The following is a 14,755-nucleotide window of genomic DNA, read 5'->3' as shown; positions in this document are numbered from 1 at the left end:
GCCCGAGGATTTCATTTTTATAATCAGGATCTTAATGTGTGGGATTGTAAGTGAACCGGTTTTCTGTAGTAGAGTTTTCATGTTGCCAGTAGTGGAATCGAGTTGAAAATAGAAATTAGAGCCAGATTATTGTGAGTCTTAGATACCACACAGAATTGAAATTACAGATTTAGGAGATCTCTAGAGATAATAGTTCAAACATTAAAAGTGAATTGGGTTTCAGAGAGAGAATTAAATAATATTAAGGAAGATGTAAAGAATATCTTGTGATTGAAGGGAAGAAGTAGTTAAGTGTTCAGATTAGAAAGAGAGCTAGGGAACCTTCCTGTTATGAGGGCCAAGGCAAGAGTGTTCCAGGGGGCCACAGCAGAGAAATATGAGATGTTCAGGGAGACAATGACAACCAAGAATGACCATTTAATTTCTCTGCCTGCTTGTCTCTCTGTTTACCTTCTATAGCTCTTAAAGAGTACAATTGTAGTTTTTTTTTGCAGTTGGCTAAAATTTTTGATTTCCTATTTCCTATTCTGTGTCCCAACTATCCACGTCTAATCACAGTTCATAACATCATGCTATTTCCTTGCTTTCCTCCGTCTACTTATTTCTTGCATACTCTTTCTGTGATAGGCACTGCATTGGGCACTAGGAATGTAGTGAAGAAAACCCAATTCTGCTTTCATTAAGCTTAACGGTCTCCTCGGGCTAGATGGTGCACTGTACACATCTGTTTATCCAGTGGTAGGAGAGGTAGACAGAGCCAGTTGATACTAGGTCTTGTAGACCCTCCTAGAGACTTTGGATCTTCCTCTGCATGACAAGTGAGGCCTTTGAAAAAGTTAAAACAGAGGAAGGGGCAGGTGATGTTTCTACCACTTAAGATGCCCATGTCTCATGTCAGAGGGACAGGTTCCATGCCCATCTCTGGCTCCTACTTCCAGCTTCCTGCCAATGCAGACTCTGCAGGTGTTTGAGAAATGAACCAGCAGTTGAGGGCTCAGTCTGTCTCTCCCATTGTCCATTTCTCTACCTCTCAAAATAAATAAATTTGTAGTTGGCATTGTGGTAAAGCTGGTTGTCACAGTTGGGGTGCCTGCCTCCCATATCCAAATGCCTGAGTTCGGTCCTATCTTCATTTGCAGTCCAGTTATCTGCTAATATGCACCCTGGGAGGTAGCCCGGTGATGGCTCTAGCAGTTTGGTTCCAGCCACCCACATGGAAGTCCTGAAGCGTGGAGTCTCCAGCTCCTATCTTTGGCCTGGCCCAGCCCTGGCTGTTTGTGAGCATTTGGAGAGGGAACCAACGAGTGGATGGAAGATCTGTCTCTGTCTCTGTCTCTGTCTCTCCCTCTCCCTCTGTCATTCTGTGTTTCAAAGAGAGGAAGGGAGGGAAGGAGGGGAAGAAAAAAGAAAAGCAAGCGTTAAAAATAAAGAGGCTATTTGTTTTTTAAAAAAAGTCAAGACCCTTAATGCAGAATCTAACATAGGGATTGCTATGTAAGTTAAAATTAAGTCATTTTATCTCTGTCTTGCATTTGAAAGAATCACTGTAGGGGGCTGTCACTGTGGCATAGCCAGTACAGCTGTGGCCTGCTATGCCAGCATCCCAAATGGGTACAGGTTCCTATCCTGGCTGCTCCACTTCCTATCCAGCTCCCCTGCTAATGGCTTGGGACAAGTAGCTGAAGATGGCCCAAATACTTGGGCCTCTGCCATCCACATGGAGACCTAGATGAAGCTCCTGGCTCCTGGCTTACACTTGCCTCAGCCGTGGCCTCTGGGGCCACTTGGGGAGTGAACCACTGGACGGAAGACCTGTCTTTCTCTGTCATTCTCTTTGCAACTCTTTCAAATAAATAAATCTTTTTTTTTTTTTAAAGATTTATTTTATTTATTTGAAAGAGCTAAGGAGAGAGGTAGAGACATCGGGAGGTCTTTATATCCTCTGGTTCACTCCCCAAATGCCTGCAATGGCCATCTTCTGCTTTCCCAGGACATAGCAGAGAGAGCTGGATCAGAAGAGGAGCAGCCAGGACTAGAACCAAGGCCTAAATGGGATGCCGGCACTGCAGCAGAGGATTAACTTACTGCGCCACAGCGCCAGCCCCTCCTGTAAGTGAATCTTACGCATACAGACAAAAACAACACTTTGGCTGCTGTATGGAGATTACCTTATAGGGGAGCCTTCTTATGGCTCTTTGAGGAAATCCTAGGCAACTATTTTAAAATATCTGTTACAATTTTAAGTCTTACTGAATAGCTTCTAGGTGAATTTAATTAAATAATTGTTGCTGTTTGGCACTAACCCAAAGGAAATACACATCTATGCCTATTCCTATGTTTTTGGGGAAACTATCTTTTTAAAAAAAAGATTTATTTATTTATGTATATGAAAGTCAGAGTTATACAGAGGAGAGGTTTTGAGAGAGAGAGAGAGAAAGAGGGAGGGAGAGGTTTTCCATCCACTGGTTCACTCCCCAGATGGCCACAATGGCCAGAGCTACACCAATCTGAAGCCAGGAGCCTGGAGCTTCTTCCGGGTCTCCCATGCAGGTGCAGGGGCTCAAGGAATTGGGCCATCTTCTACTGCTTTCCCAGGCCATAGCAGAGAGCTGGATCAGAAGTGGAGCAGCCGGGACTAAAACCAGCGCTCATATGGGATGCTGGCGCTTCAGGCCAGGGTGTTAACCTGCTCCGCCACAGCGCCGGTCCCAGGGAACCTATCTTAAAATACGAGGAATTTAAATCATTTTTGGGAAGAAGTGAAAATGGAGGTTTGAGATCTTGCAATCCTGCCATAGAAATAATGATTAAAAGACTCTTGGGCTGGCGCTGCGGTTCACTTAGCTAATCCTCCACCTGCGGCGCCGGCACCCCATGTTCTAGCCCCGGTTGCTCCTCTTCCACTTCAGCTCTCTGCTGTGGCCCGGGAGTGCAGTGGAGAATGGCCCAAGTGCTTGGGCCCTGCACCTGCATGGGAGACCAGGAGGAAGCACCTGGCTCCTGGCTTCGGATTGGCGCAGCGCGCCGGCTGCAGCACACTGATCATATCGGCCATTTAGGGGGTGAACCAATGAAAAAAGGAAGACCTTTCTCTCTGTCTGTCTGTCTCTCACTAACTCTGCCTGTCCAAAAAAAAAAAGAAAAAAAAAAAAAGACTCTTGAGTGACTGGTCTATGGAAGTCAAGACCAATGGTGACAGCATGGCAGAAGGGCCATCTCTTGGATGAGACTTTTTTTGAGAGGTGGATCTGAGACATTTCAATTAGATGTAGGGCAGGAGCTCCTCAGCCGTGCTGTTCTGCGGAGTAGAACGCTTCACAAAGGAGTAAGCTTCTGACAAATGACATTAAAACGAATCTCACATCTCTTAGAGCACCTAGGGTGGACTTCCTGAGTGAGGAGACATCAAATTAAGGTTAATATCTGTATCTTTACTTTACAGAGTTGGTTTACTGGAAGAAGAAGCAATGCATGCTGTTTACACACAAAACAGCTGAAGTCCCATTAAATTGTCAGGCATTCAGTAATATGTAGAACATTGTTGGTGTTAACCATTTCAAACCTCTTTTGTTTTTCAGGGATATCATGATAACACATTTTGAGCCTTCCATCTCCTTTGAAGGCCTTTGCAGTGAGGTTCGAGATATGTGTTCTTTTGACAATGAACAGCTTTTTACCATGAAATGGATAGATGAGGAAGGTGAGTCATAAAACTTTCGATGTAAGATACTGCTCTGTCACTTGTTTTAAAAGTATAATAAAATCCTAATAAATTTAAGAGGAAAGATATATTGGAAATTTAATGCCACTCCTATTTTTTCTTTAAAAAAGAGTGTCAAATTGTACAATCGTCATTTTGTTTTTTTTTGCTCCAAAATGATGTGAAATTAACCTTTCTTCAGCAGTAAGGTAAACATCTCATCAAGCAGAATGATATTTTACCTTAACTTTGAGTAGAACTATTGTCATATTTTAGTTTGAGACTTTTTTATTGAATATTGTCTTAAGGAAATGTTATGGAATTAAAGAGATTGTGATAACCATTATTTCAAAGTAATGGCATACGTTTGGTACCTTTAGTGGCTTGTAATTGGAAAGTATTTATTGAATATCTGTGTTGTAAAGATAGACATTTCCTGTCCTCATAGTCTGATAGAGAGGAGGATATGGGTATAACGAATGATAAATTCTGAAACATAAATGCATAAGGGCCTCAAAGAACACTCAGTAAGCAGCACCTACATCTGCCTGAAATATCTGCAGGGTTTGAACCAACCTAAAATGGTAACATTTTTTGAGGTGGAGACTATATAGACTGAAGAATAAGGGATAGAAAGACAAAGAAATATGAGGACTGTGTTGAGTGGAGAAGAACAGTAACTCACTAAATCTTAAGTGTGGGGAGTTACGAGGTTTGAACTTAGCCTTGATTCTTGCTGCTAAAAAGGTGATCTGAGGAATTTATTAGCAATGGGGATTCTCAGACCCCACACAGAATCAGAGTCTAAGTTTTAACGATCAACAGGTGGGTTGTATAAATATTAAAATTTGAGAAGCACAGGAATAGATCCTGAAAGTCTTTTAAAACTTTATTTTACATGAAGGAATGCCACTGAAGTGCAGTTAAAAGGTAACCTCAGGACACTACGTTTGTGTAATGGTTTTCTATTAATTGTAATACAAATAGAATTTCATTTAAAAATTTATCTTATTTATTTGAGAGAGAGAGCGAGCAAACACAAGTGCTAGCTTTCATTCCCTTATTCTCTCTGCAAATACGTGCAACAGCTGTGGCTGGGTCAGACCAAAACTAGGAACTTGAAACTCATATGGGTGGCTGGCACCCAGGCACATGAGCCGTCACCTGCTGGAGTTAGGAGTGGAGTTGAGACTTGAACCAAGTTACTCCAATCTGGGATATAGGCATCCCAAGTGACATTTTTTTTAAAGGTTTATTTATTTGAAAGGCAGAGTTACAGAGAAAGAGGGGAAGAGAGATGTCTTCCATCTGTTGGTTTACTCCCTAAATACCTCACAATTGCTGGGTCCAGGCCAAGCCAAAATCAAGAGCCAGGAACTCCATCTGGGTATCTCATGAGAGTGGTAGGAACTGAAGTATTTTGGTCATCATCTTCTGCCTCCAAAGCACATTAGCAGGAAACAGGAACAGAAGTGGTTTCAATCCAAGGCCCTCTGGTGTGGGATGTGGGCTTCCCAAGAAGTGGCTTACCATACTGAATAGCATCCCTAACCCCTAAGCAGTGGCTTAGCTGCTGCACTAAATGCCCACCCCAGAATTTCATATTAAAGAATGCCATGATATTTGATGTCATTTCTGTTTTCCCTGATATAAGTATAAAGAGCTCTAGAGAGACATTATCCTAGTTCCAAACTATAGGTAAACTCAAATGCATTTTTTTTAAAGTTTTATTTATTTGGAAGGCAGAGTGACAAAGAAAGAATGGAGATCTTCCATCTGCTGGTTCATTCCTCAGATGTGTACAATGGCCGAAGCCAGGAGCTTCTTCAAGGTCTCCCGTGTAGGTGGCAGGGCTGAAGAACTGCCTTCCGAGGAACATTAGCCAGGAGCTGGATTAGAAGCAAAAAAGTTGGGACTCAAACCAGCACTCTGGTGGGAGATGCCAGTGTCACAAGTAGCTTTACCTGCTTCCAAAATGCCCGCCCTCTGCGTAGCAAATTTGCAGAACATTCATGTTATGAGAATTCATCATAAAAAAAAATTGGTAGCTTTAAAAAAGTTAAACCTTGGGGCCGGCACTGTGGCATAGCGGGTAAAGCCTCCACCTGTAGTACCAGCGTCACATAGGTGCTGGTTCAAGTCCTGGCTGCTCCACTTCTGATCCAGCTCTCTGCTATGGCCTGGGAAAGCAGTAGAAGATGGCCCAAGTCCTTGGACCCCTGCACCCGCGTGGGAGACCCAAAAGAAGCTCCAGGCTCCTGGCTTCGGATCTGCACAGCTCCAGCCATTGTGGCCAATTGGGGAGTGAACTAGCGGCTGGAAGACCTCTCTCTCTCTCTCTCTCTCTCTCTGCCTCTCCTTCTCTCTCTGTGTAACTCTTTCAAATAAATGAATAAATCTTTTTTTAAAAAAAAGTTAAGCCTTATGATAAGAATCTGATGTAATGCATATATATTAGCTTGGTTTAGCATTCTGTAATGTACGCATGTATCAAAACTGTATACCTTAGGGTCTGGTGCACTGTCCTGGCCTACAGGACCAGCAACCCATATGGCCACTGGTTTGAGTCCTGGCTGCTCCACTTCCAATCCAGTCTCTGCTAATGTGCCTGGGAAAGCATCAGAGGATAGCCCAAGTCCTTGGGCCCCTGCACCTATGTAGGAGACCCAGAAGAAGCTCCTGGCTTTGGATTGGCTCAGGTCTGGCTTTGTGGCTGTTTGGGAAGTGAACCAGCAGATGGAAGACCTCTCTCTCTCTGTCTCTACCTCTCTCTCTAACTCTTTCAAATGAATAAAATAAATCTAAGAAAAAAAAAAAAACAGGGCTGGCGCGGTGGCACAGTAGGTTAATCCTCTGCCTGCGGCACCAGCATCCCATGTGGGTGCTGGTTCTAGTCCTGACTGCTTCTCCTCCAATCCAGCCCTCTTGCTATGGCCTGGGAAAGCAGTAGAAGATGGCTCAAGTCCTTGGGCCCCTGCACCCATGTGGGAGATTGGAAGAAGCTCCTGGCTCCTGGCTCCTGGCTTCAGATCGGTGCAGCTCCAAACGTTGCGGCCATTTGGGGAATGACCCAACGAACAGAAGACCTTTCTCTCTGTCTCTCTCACTGTCTGTAACTCTACCTCTCAAATAAATAAATAAAATCTTTAAAAAGAAAAAAAACTATATACCATAAACATATACAGTGTTAATGAGAAAAACTCATTTTAAAAAATGTTAAATCCATTTATGACATAACTAGAAAAAAGCATGCTATCCTTCACTCTTGGCCTCACCAGTTTCAGATATTATGAGTCACTAACATTTGTGCAAATCCAGCAATTGAAGTGCTGGTTTGGTATTTTAGGTTTTAGACTTTTTATGAAGAAGATTGAGTGTCTTCATTGATTCAGCCATTTTTTTACTTACTGTATCACAAAATCAGTTTAAATATGGTTAATTATAAATGTGGATATCTCACAATATGTCTTTAGCTTGAAAATGAGACTTTATAATTTAACACAATGCATAGCATATGCTTAGCATTTCATAAGATGTTTTATCCTGAAATAATGTCATTCTTGTTTAATCCTGTCCTGATCATTTCATACTATGTATTTGCTATTTAGGGTTTTATTCAATCATTGGTTTTTCAAACTGTACTCACACAGTGATCACTGGATACCTCTTTGTATTGTGAGAACTTGGTTTAGGGATAATACACTAAAAATTTTTATGGTACCTCTGCACTTTGTGTTGTCTTTGGTGGCAGAATTCTGTTCCTGGATTGTACATGACTGATTGTGTCATTCTGGTCTTCACCCAAGTGACATGTTCTCCAGTGAGCCTTTTTTATCCCCATTCACTTCGTATCTTCTTATTCGACATTTTTCTTAATTAATTAGAGAGGTAGAAAGAGAGAGAGAGAGAGAGCTCCCCATCCACTGGTTCACTGCCTAGATGTCCACAGGGGCTGATGCTGGGTCGGGTCTAAGACAAAGCTGAGGAATCAATCTAGGTCTCCCACATAGTGACAGGAAACCAATTACTTGAGCTGTCACTACTGCCTCCCAGGGTTTGCATTAGCAGGAAACTGGAGTTAAGACTCAAACCCAAGCACTCCAGTGTGGGACACAGACATCTTAACCGCTAGGCTGAATGCCTACCTCAGGAAGCTTTCTTATTGTGTGATAGCAAAGATCTTGTCTTCCCCCTCCTCACCACACTATGGAGCGCTGATACATAGAGCTGTACTCAACACTAGAGTGCTTAAAAAAAACAAGCTTGTGTGGGGCCAGTGTTGTGGCGAAGGCTTGAATAGCAGCTGCTCTACATTCCACCCAGCTCCTTGCTAATGTACCATGGGAATGCAGTGGAAGATGGCCCCTACAACCTATGCAGGAGACCAGGGTGGAGTTTCTGCTTTCTGACTTGGCCTGGCCCAGCCTTGGCTGTTGTAGCCGTTTGGGAGGTGAAGCAGCAGATGGAAGATCTCTCTCTCTTTTTTTTTTTTTTTGACAGGCAGAGTGGACAGTGAGAGAGAGAGACAGAGAGAAAGGTCTTCCTTTTGCCGTTGGTTCACCCTCCAATGGGCGCCGCGGTTGGCGCATCGCGCTGATCCGATGGCAGGAGCCAGGTGCTTATCCTGGTCTCCCATGGGGTGCAGGGCCCAAGCACTTGGGCCATCCTCCACTGCACTCCCTGGCCACAGCAGAGAGCTGGCCTGGAAGAGGGGCAACCGGGACAGAATCCGGTGCCCCAACCGGGACTAGTACCCGGTGTGCCAGCGCCGCAAGGCAGAGGATTAGCCTAGTGAGCCGCAGCGCCGGCCGGAAGATCTCTCTTTCTCTGTCCGTCTGTCTCTCTCTGCCTTTCAAATGAATAAGTAAACACTTAAAAAATTATATTGTGAATTGTACAAAAGACTAGTAGCAAGCCTCTGTATAGTTTAGTTTTAATTCAGTTATTGGAGACTTGGGTATTCAGAGTTGTTGTTTATTCTGTTGTTTTTTTTTTTTTTCATAAACTAATAGCATATTTTAGTTTACAGTTCACATTGTAAATTAGTTCTTGGATGAAGCAGTTTTGCACAATTCATAGTTCATTCTTCCTGAAGAGCTGTTAAGAATTCTAGTTTTCTAGGGGAAACTGTGAGCTGCAGCCTTTGCCCTCATCAAGTAAAAGGTTAAATTCTCCGTTCCGGTCTGTTGATTTCCGTGTGATCCTTCTTACCTTGTTTATTTTTGATACTGCTCTTTTCATAGCATTTAATTGTGGTATTTTATGTCAGAGCAAATAAAGATCATAAGCTTATTTCATCTCTTTAAACAGATTTAAAACAATTGGCTGTTTTTCTTATTCAAAACCGGTTTTACTGAATTGTTTAGATGTTGAATAACTGATTTACTTAATCAAACTAAACATTTTAAAATGAATAGTAATTTTGTAACCATTGTATCCTCTGCCCTTTCCAGTATACTCTTTTGTGGTAATTACGGAATGACAAATGTGACTTTTATTTTTTAATTAATAGACTCTTTAGTTCTCCTTTTTAAGAAGGCTCATTTTATTTTTGACAAATGGTCATTATATGAGTATATGTTTGAAGGGCCGGCATTGTGGTCTGGTGGGTAAAGCCACCACTTGTGATGCCTGCATCCTGTGTGGGTGCTTGAGTCCCACTGATCTGCTTCTGATCCAGCTCTCTGCTAATGGCCTGAGAGAAGCAGTGGAAGATGACCCAGGTCCTTGGGCCTTACCACCCACATGGAAGACCCGGAAGAAGCTCCTAGCTTCTTCCTTGCCCGGCCCTGGCTGTTGTGGCCATTTGGGGAGTGAACCAATGGATCAAGAGTCTCTGTCTGTTACTCTTTCAGATAAATAAATCTTATTTAAAAAAAAAAAATATAACTCTGGCCGGCGCCACGGCTCAATAGGCTAATCCTCCGCCTAGCGGCGCCGGCACACCAGGTTCTAGTCCCGGTTGGGGTGCGGATTCTGTCCCGGTTGCTCCTCTTCCAGGCCAGCTCTCTGCTGTGGCCAGGGAGTACAGTGAGGATGGCCCAAGTGCTTGGGCCCTGCACCCCATGGGAGACCAGGAAGGAAGCACCTGGCTCCTGCCTTCAGATCAGCCGCGGTGCGCTGGCCGCAGCGCGCTAGCTGCGGCGGCCATTGGAGGGTGAACCAACGGCAAAAGGAAGACCTTTCTCTCTGTCTCTCTCTCTCACTGTCCACTCTGCCTGTCAAAAAAATATATATATACATATAACTCTGTGTCTCTCTCTGTCACTCCTTTTCCCTGTCACTTTGCGTTTCAAATAAATAAAATGAGTATATCTTTGTATGTGATGTTTTGATACATGTATACATCATAGATTGATTAAATTAAACTAACATGTCCACTATCTCAAGTATTTATCATTTATTTATGGTGAGAATATTTAAAATCCATGCTTAGCTATTTTGAAATAGAGAGTACATCATTTTTAATTGTAATCACTATGCTGTGCAAGTGATCACCACAACTTACTCCTCTCTCACTGCAACTTTATTCCCTGTGACCAAGGGACCCCTTTCCCTGTCCGTCTCTTGCCCCAGTCTCTGGTAACCATCCTTTTGTTCTCTACTGCTCTGAATTTGACTTTTCTAGATTCCACATACAAGTGAGTTCCTGTATTTTTTTATTCTGTGCCTGCCTTCATTTAGCATAATATCCTTTAGGTTCACCCACGGACTCTCAAATAATAGAATTCCTGCTTTTTATAATTATTTTCTAAAAATTTATTCATTTGAGAAGCAGAGCCAAGAGAGAGCTGGGCTGGAGCCAAAGCCAGGAGCCAGGGAACCCAGTCCAGGTCTCCCATGTTGTTGGCAGGAGTCCAGTTACTTGAACCATCACTGCTGTTACCCAGTGTTTGCATTGGCAGGAAGCTGGAATCAGGAACTGAAACCAGAAATTATGCCCAGGTACCTTGATTTAGATGTAGGCATCTTAACTGCTAGGCTTAATACCTGTTCCTCCTGCTTTTCTAACCTACTTTTTCTTTTCTTTTCTTTTTTGAAGATTTATTTAAAGGGGCTGGTGCTGTGGCACAGTGGGTTAAGGCCCCAGCCTGCAGCACTGGCATCCCATATGGGCACCGGTCTGTCCCAGTTGCTCTGCTTCTGATCCAACTCTGTGCTATGGCCTGGGAAAGCAGTAGAAGATGGCCCAACTTCTTGGGCCCCTGCACCTGTGTGAGAGACCCAGAAAAAGCTCAGTCTCTCCCTGTATGAACATATCAAATCTTATAATACAAGTCAAGAACTTTAACTTCCAAGAATTCAGAAACACTCCATTCTCCATATGTCAGAGAATGCTTATACTCATTTGAAATATTCATGAATCTCACCTACTGAAGCCATCAGGACATAAATAAAAAGAACTGTGGGGGCTGGCATATGGTGTAGAATAGCAACAAACATGCTTTCCGTATATGATATTTTCCAGATATCTTTGGTCTTGTGTAATTTTAGCTGATGTGTTGAGATGTAAAATAGATCACTCATACAGTGGTAGTGATATCAGAAAAAATGATGAGGGAAAACCTTCTGATTCAATGTCTGTTCAGTGTTGCTTCACAAATATAGATAACAAAATTATGGCTCCAAACCTGAAAATCAACAGCAATAAAAACAAGCATATCTAAATACCCCTACGCTGATCTAATTTTTTTAATAGACGTAATTTTTCTTCTGCTTGAAGAACTTCCTTTAATATTTCTTGTAATGGAGGTCTTCTGATAATGAATTAATTCAGGTTTTCCATGTCTTTATTTCACTTTTTTTTAAAGATTTATTTATTTATTATTTGAAAGGCAGAGTTACAGAGAGGCAGACACAGAGAGAAAGAGTGAGAGTGACTTTTTGTATCCACCGGGTCACTCCCCTAATGGCTGCAACAGCCGGAGCTGGGCTGATCCGAAGCCAGGAACTAGGAGCTTCTTCCAGGTCTCCCATGCAGGTGCTGGGGCCCAGTGACTTGGGCCATCTTCTGCTGCTTTCCCAGGCCATTGCAGAGAGCTGGATCAGAAGTGGAGCAGCCGGGACTCGAACTGGCACCCACATGGGATGCCGGCACTGCAGGAGGCAGCTTTACCTGCTAGCCTCCTTTATTTCACTTTTTAAACAAAGCTTTATTGAGGTTTAATTGGCACAGAGCAAACTATACATATTAAAATCTTACAGGGGGCCAGCGCTGTAGCTTACTTGGTTAATCCTCCACCTGTGGCGCCGACATCCCATATGGGCACCGGGTTCTAGTCTTGGTTGCTCCTCTTCCAGTCCAGCTCTCTGCTGTGACCCGGGAGAGCAGTGGAGGATGGCCCAAGTGTTTGGGCTCCTGCGCCCGCATGGGAGACCAGGAAGAAGCTCCTGGCTTCGGATCAGCTCAGTGCTGGCCGTGGTGGCCATTGGGGAGTGAACCAATGGAAGGAAGACCTTTCTTTCTGTCTCTCTCTCTCTCACTGTCTATAACTCTGTCAAATAAATTTAAAAAAAAAATTACTTCAGGATGATCTAATAGTAGCTGCCCAAATTAAAAAAAACTAAATATTACAGTGTAGTGAGTGTTGGTACTCAGAAAACCACCCCCACAAGTAAGATAGAGAACCTGTAACCTTTCTCCCAAATGTTTCCCGATCCTTTGCAGTTCCTTCCTCCTGCTTGTTCCTCTTTCCCCAGGCAGCTACTAGCCTACTGTCTCTCACTCTAGATCGGTTTGGATTTTCTGCTCTTTTGGGAGCATGGAGTCATGCAGCACACATTCTTTGTGGAGAGGAGATGTGTCTGGTTTCCTTTACTCAGCACAATAATTTTTTAAAAAGATTTATTTATTTATTTGAAAGGCAGAACAACAGAGAGAGAGACAGACAAAGATCTTCTATCCACTGGTTCACTCCCCGAATGGCCACAGTGGGCCAGGCAGAAGCCAGGAGACAGTCCTCCATCCTGGTCTCCCACATGTGTGTCAGGTGCCCAAGCACTGGGGGCCATCCTCCACTGCCTTCCCAGGTGCAGTAATGGGAAGCTGGATGGGAAGTGGAGCAGCAGGGATTGAACTGGTACTCTGAAATAGGCTGTCAGTGTTGCAAGGAGTGGCTTAACTTGTACCACAACAGCAGCTCCTCTCCGCATAATTATTGATACTTTTTAAAAAAGTATTTATTTACTTATTTGAAAGTTAGAGTTACACAGAGAGTGGAGGTAAGGCAGAGAGAGAGAGAGAGAGAAGTCTTCCATCTGCTTGTTCGCTCCCCAGTTGTCCGCAATGCCTGGAGCTGCACCAATCCAAATCCAGGGGCTAGGAGCATCTTCTGGATCTCAAACGCGGGTGCAGGGGTCCGAGGAATTGAGCCATCTTATACTGCTTCCCCAGGCCACAGCAGAGAGCTGGATCAGAAGTGGAGCAGCTGGGACTGAAACCATATCCATATGGGATGCTGGCACTACAGGCAGCGGCTTTACCCACTTTGCCACAGTGCCAGCTGCGATACGTGCTTTGGGTGTATGTGTCAGAAATCTATTTCTTTTTTCTTAGTGATAATCCATTCTGGGTCTATATCGTAATTTGTCCACTCATCTATTGTTGGTCATTGGGTTATTACCCGATTTTGACTGCCATAAATACAAGTGCTATGAACGTGCCCAGGCACATCCTTTGGCACGTTGGTTTTAGTAAGGAGTTCTTATGGAAGTTGAGGATCAGGAAATTAAGACCTTTCTAAAGGTCTGTGCCTGATAATACCTGAAGAATTTGCCTTTGCTCCCCAATTAGAAGACAGCCAGACTTGAACCATGGGACATAGCAAGTGGTAGTTTAACATGCCGCACCATGCAAGCCCCTTTCTGGCTACTTTAAAGATTTTTCTCTTTGTCATTCCTTTCAAGCAATTTGATAATGATGGTGGGCCTTAATGTACTTTTCTTTATGTTTCTTTCTTGTGCTTGAGTTGTGTTGAACATCTTGGATCTGTGAATTTATAGTTTTGATTAAATTTGAAGTTTTTGGCCATTATCTCTGATTTTTTTTTTTGTTACAGCCCCTCTCCTTTAGGGAATCTTTTTTTTTTTTTTTTTCAAGATTTATTTATTTATTTGAAAGGCAGAGTTACAGAGAGGTAGAGGCGCAGAGAGAGAGGGAGAGGGAGAGGGAGAGGTCTTCCATCCGCTGGTTCACTCCCCAGATGACCACAATGGCCAGAGCTGTGCCAATCTGAAACCCGGAGCCAGGAGCTTCTTCTAGATCTCCCATATGGGTTCAGGGGCCCAAGGACTTGGGCCATCTGGATCGGAGAGCTGGATTGGAAGTGGAGCAGCCAGGACTCGAACCAGTACCCATATGGGATGCCGGCACTGCAGGTGGCAGCTTTACCCGCTACGCCACAGTGCCAGCTCCTAGGGAAGCTCAAGTACAAATTTTAGGCTTCCTGGAGTTGTCTTAAGGCTCACCTATTTTTTTTTTTTACAGTGTTTTTTCTGTATTTTATTTTTGGATAGTTTTATTCCTGTATCTTCAAGTTTACTTTCCTTTGACATTGTCTTTCTAATCTGCCATTCATTCCATCTAGTGTGTTTTTTGTATTTTTTAAAAAAATTTATTTGAAAGGCAGACTTAGAAAGACAGAGTGAGACAGAAAAATCTTCCATCCACTGGTTCACTCCCCAAATGGCCACAACAGATGGAGCTGGGCCATACCAAAGCCAAGAGCCAGGAGCTTCCTCTGAGTCTCCCACGGCGGTGCAGGGACCCAAGCACTTGAGTCATCTTCTACTGCATTGGAAATGGAGCAGCCGGGCATCTAATGTATTTTTAAATTTCAGACATTGCCTATTTTATTTGTATAAGTTCAGTTTGATCTTTAGAATTTCTTCCTTGCTTACTTAACATACCCAGTATTGTAGCTTTTGTTTTATCATATCATAGTTTTTTGTTTGTTTGTTTGTTTGTTTGTTTTTGACAGGCAGAGTTAGACAGAGAGAGAAAAGGTCTTCCTTTTTCCGTTGGTTCACCCCCCAAGTGGCTGCTACGGCCGGCGT

The 14,755-nt window shown here is 43.4% G+C and overlaps 1 protein-coding gene across 1 annotated transcript in view; it reads left to right on the top strand.

Moving 5' to 3' along the window:
• PRKCI (protein kinase C iota) overlaps window positions 1-14,755 on the top strand; it is a 93,428-nt gene that overhangs the window by 24,649 nt on the left and 54,024 nt on the right. Inside the window, exon 2 of the mRNA XM_062211942.1 lies at window positions 3,579-3,700. Within this exon, the coding sequence (XP_062067926.1) occupies window positions 3,579-3,700 (122 nt within the window). The remainder of the gene's footprint in view (window positions 1-3,578; window positions 3,701-14,755) is intronic.

Source organism: Lepus europaeus, chromosome 2, assembly GCF_033115175.1.
Source record: "Lepus europaeus isolate LE1 chromosome 2, mLepTim1.pri, whole genome shotgun sequence".
NCBI lineage: Eukaryota > Metazoa > Chordata > Mammalia > Lagomorpha > Leporidae > Lepus > Lepus europaeus.
This window is presented reverse-complemented; position numbering and strand designations above follow the sequence as displayed.